The 1,920-nt window shown below is 43.9% G+C and overlaps 1 protein-coding gene across 1 annotated transcript; it reads left to right on the top strand.

Annotated features, from left to right (window-relative positions):
- Window positions 1-613: 613 nt before the first annotated feature.
- Window positions 614-1,639, top strand: LOC117491263 (zinc finger BED domain-containing protein 1-like). Its single transcript, XM_034141152.1, has 2 exons — window positions 614-868; window positions 1,038-1,639. The coding sequence occupies exons 1-2, from the start codon at window positions 758-760 to the stop codon at window positions 1,449-1,451; spliced, it is 525 nt and encodes a 174-aa protein (XP_033997043.1). The 5' UTR covers window positions 614-757; the 3' UTR covers window positions 1,452-1,639.
- The last annotated feature ends 281 nt before the right edge of the window (window positions 1,640-1,920 follow it).

Below are 1,920 nucleotides of genomic sequence, written 5' to 3'. Positions count from 1 at the left end.
TCTCTCTCTCTCTCTCTCTCTCTCTCTCTCTCTCTCTCTCTCTCTCTCTCTCTCTCTCTCTCTCTCTCTCTCTCTCTCTCTCTCTCTCTCTCTCTCTCTCTCTCTCACACCACACACACACACACACACACACACACACACACACACACACACACACACACACACACACAACACACCAAATTATGCTTTGATGAAGATCATGATTATCATCATGATACTAAATAATATGTATTTGTTGTAATCTTAGAGAATGCAATGAAGGATCCCAGGATCGGCCGTGCAATGGGGCTTTGCAAGAAGCTGGTCAGCAGCTTCTCCTACAGTTGGAAAAAGAAGAGGGAACTTGCAGTGGCACAGCAGCAGCTGAATCTGCCTGAACACTCCCTAAAGACAGAATGTCCAACCAGATGGGGATCTAGGCAGGCCATGATCGACAGGGTCCTCGAGCAGCAGAAGGCCATTGCCCAGGTCCTTTCCAGCGACCGAAAAACCAGACATCTCTCCCTCACGTGGCAGGACGTTGATGTACTGGAGGCAATCAATAAGTCGCTTAGCCCTCTGGTGGAATTCACAGACGCACTTTCTGGAGAGAAGTATGTAAGTGTGTCTTTTTTTTAAACCAACCCTGCACCTCTTCAACAACTCATTGCTGGCAGTGCAGGAGGATGACACAGACCTCACAAAAAGCATAAAAAAGAAGATACTAGACTATCTCAATGATAAATATGATGACGCAGCGACACAAGAGCTGCTTGACATGGCCTCTGCCCTGGACCCGAGATTCAAGCTCAAATATGTCAGTGAGGACAATCGAGGATCCATTGAAGCCAGCCTGACAACTGAGATGAGGAGGGTGATGACACTCATGGTAATAATAATAATAAAAAATAAAAATGTCAGATTTGACAGTAAATACAATTAAGTGAATGAATGTGTTGTCAAAGTGTTATAATGTAATTCTAGGTATAAATGTTAATACCCATAACCATTTAGTCTGATTAAACATGTCATTCTTATTTTCTTTATAATACTCCAAGGAGAACGCCCCTCTTGAGACGGCAGCGGTGCCTGCAGATGACACGGAGGATGCTGCTGCAGCTGCACCAAAGAAGAAAAAGAAGGGACTGGGGAGCTTCTTCAAGGCCACCGTAGACCAAGCTGCAGAACCTCAACCTGCTCTGGAAAAGGACAAGGCCATAGCTCTTGAGCTACAGTCCTACCTCCAGGCAGTGCCACTGGATGCTGAGGAGGACCCACTAAAGTGGTGGAGGGAATCCCGGAAGTTCTACCCACGGCTCTCCATCCTGGCAAGGAAGTATCTGTGCATCCCAGCCACAAGTTCCTCTTCAGAGAGGGTCTTCAGTACAGGTGGCAATATTGTCACCTGCCTGCGCTCGTCTCTGAAACCAGACCATGTAAACAGGCTGGTTTTTCTTGCAAAAAATCTTTAAGAGATGACATGAGCAGCCCTACCAGCATTTGCCATGGTGGCCATGTTGGCTATATGTTAAGGAGTTGTCAGTAGGTTGTGACAGTGCACTGCAACATATTTGATTTAATTTATTTTGGTCTAATTTATTTTTATTTATCATATTAATATATGTTTAGTATGGTTTTGGAAGTGCGCTCCATTATGTGTTGACCTTGTTTATTGGTAAAAATATTATTTGTTTTAAAGTTTAATAAATGGTCAATGAATAATCGTCAAAATAATCGTGATATCAATTATTGACCCAAATAATCGTGATTATGATTTTTGCCATAATCGCACAGCCCTACCCTGTGTCCTTTTGTGTCCTTCTGTAGTCCATTTACTGTTTGTCTTGTCTTACCCCGGCTGATATCTCACTAAATCCAGTTTTAATTGTTCCCTATATTGCCCTGTAAGGTGTCCTTGGGTGTTATGAAAGGCGGCCCCCC

This window comes from Trematomus bernacchii, unplaced genomic scaffold (genome assembly GCF_902827165.1).
Source record: "Trematomus bernacchii unplaced genomic scaffold, fTreBer1.1, whole genome shotgun sequence".
Taxonomy (NCBI): Eukaryota; Metazoa; Chordata; class Actinopteri; order Perciformes; family Nototheniidae; genus Trematomus; species Trematomus bernacchii.
Note: the sequence above shows the minus strand (reverse complement) of the source record. Positions and strands in the feature narration are given on the sequence as shown.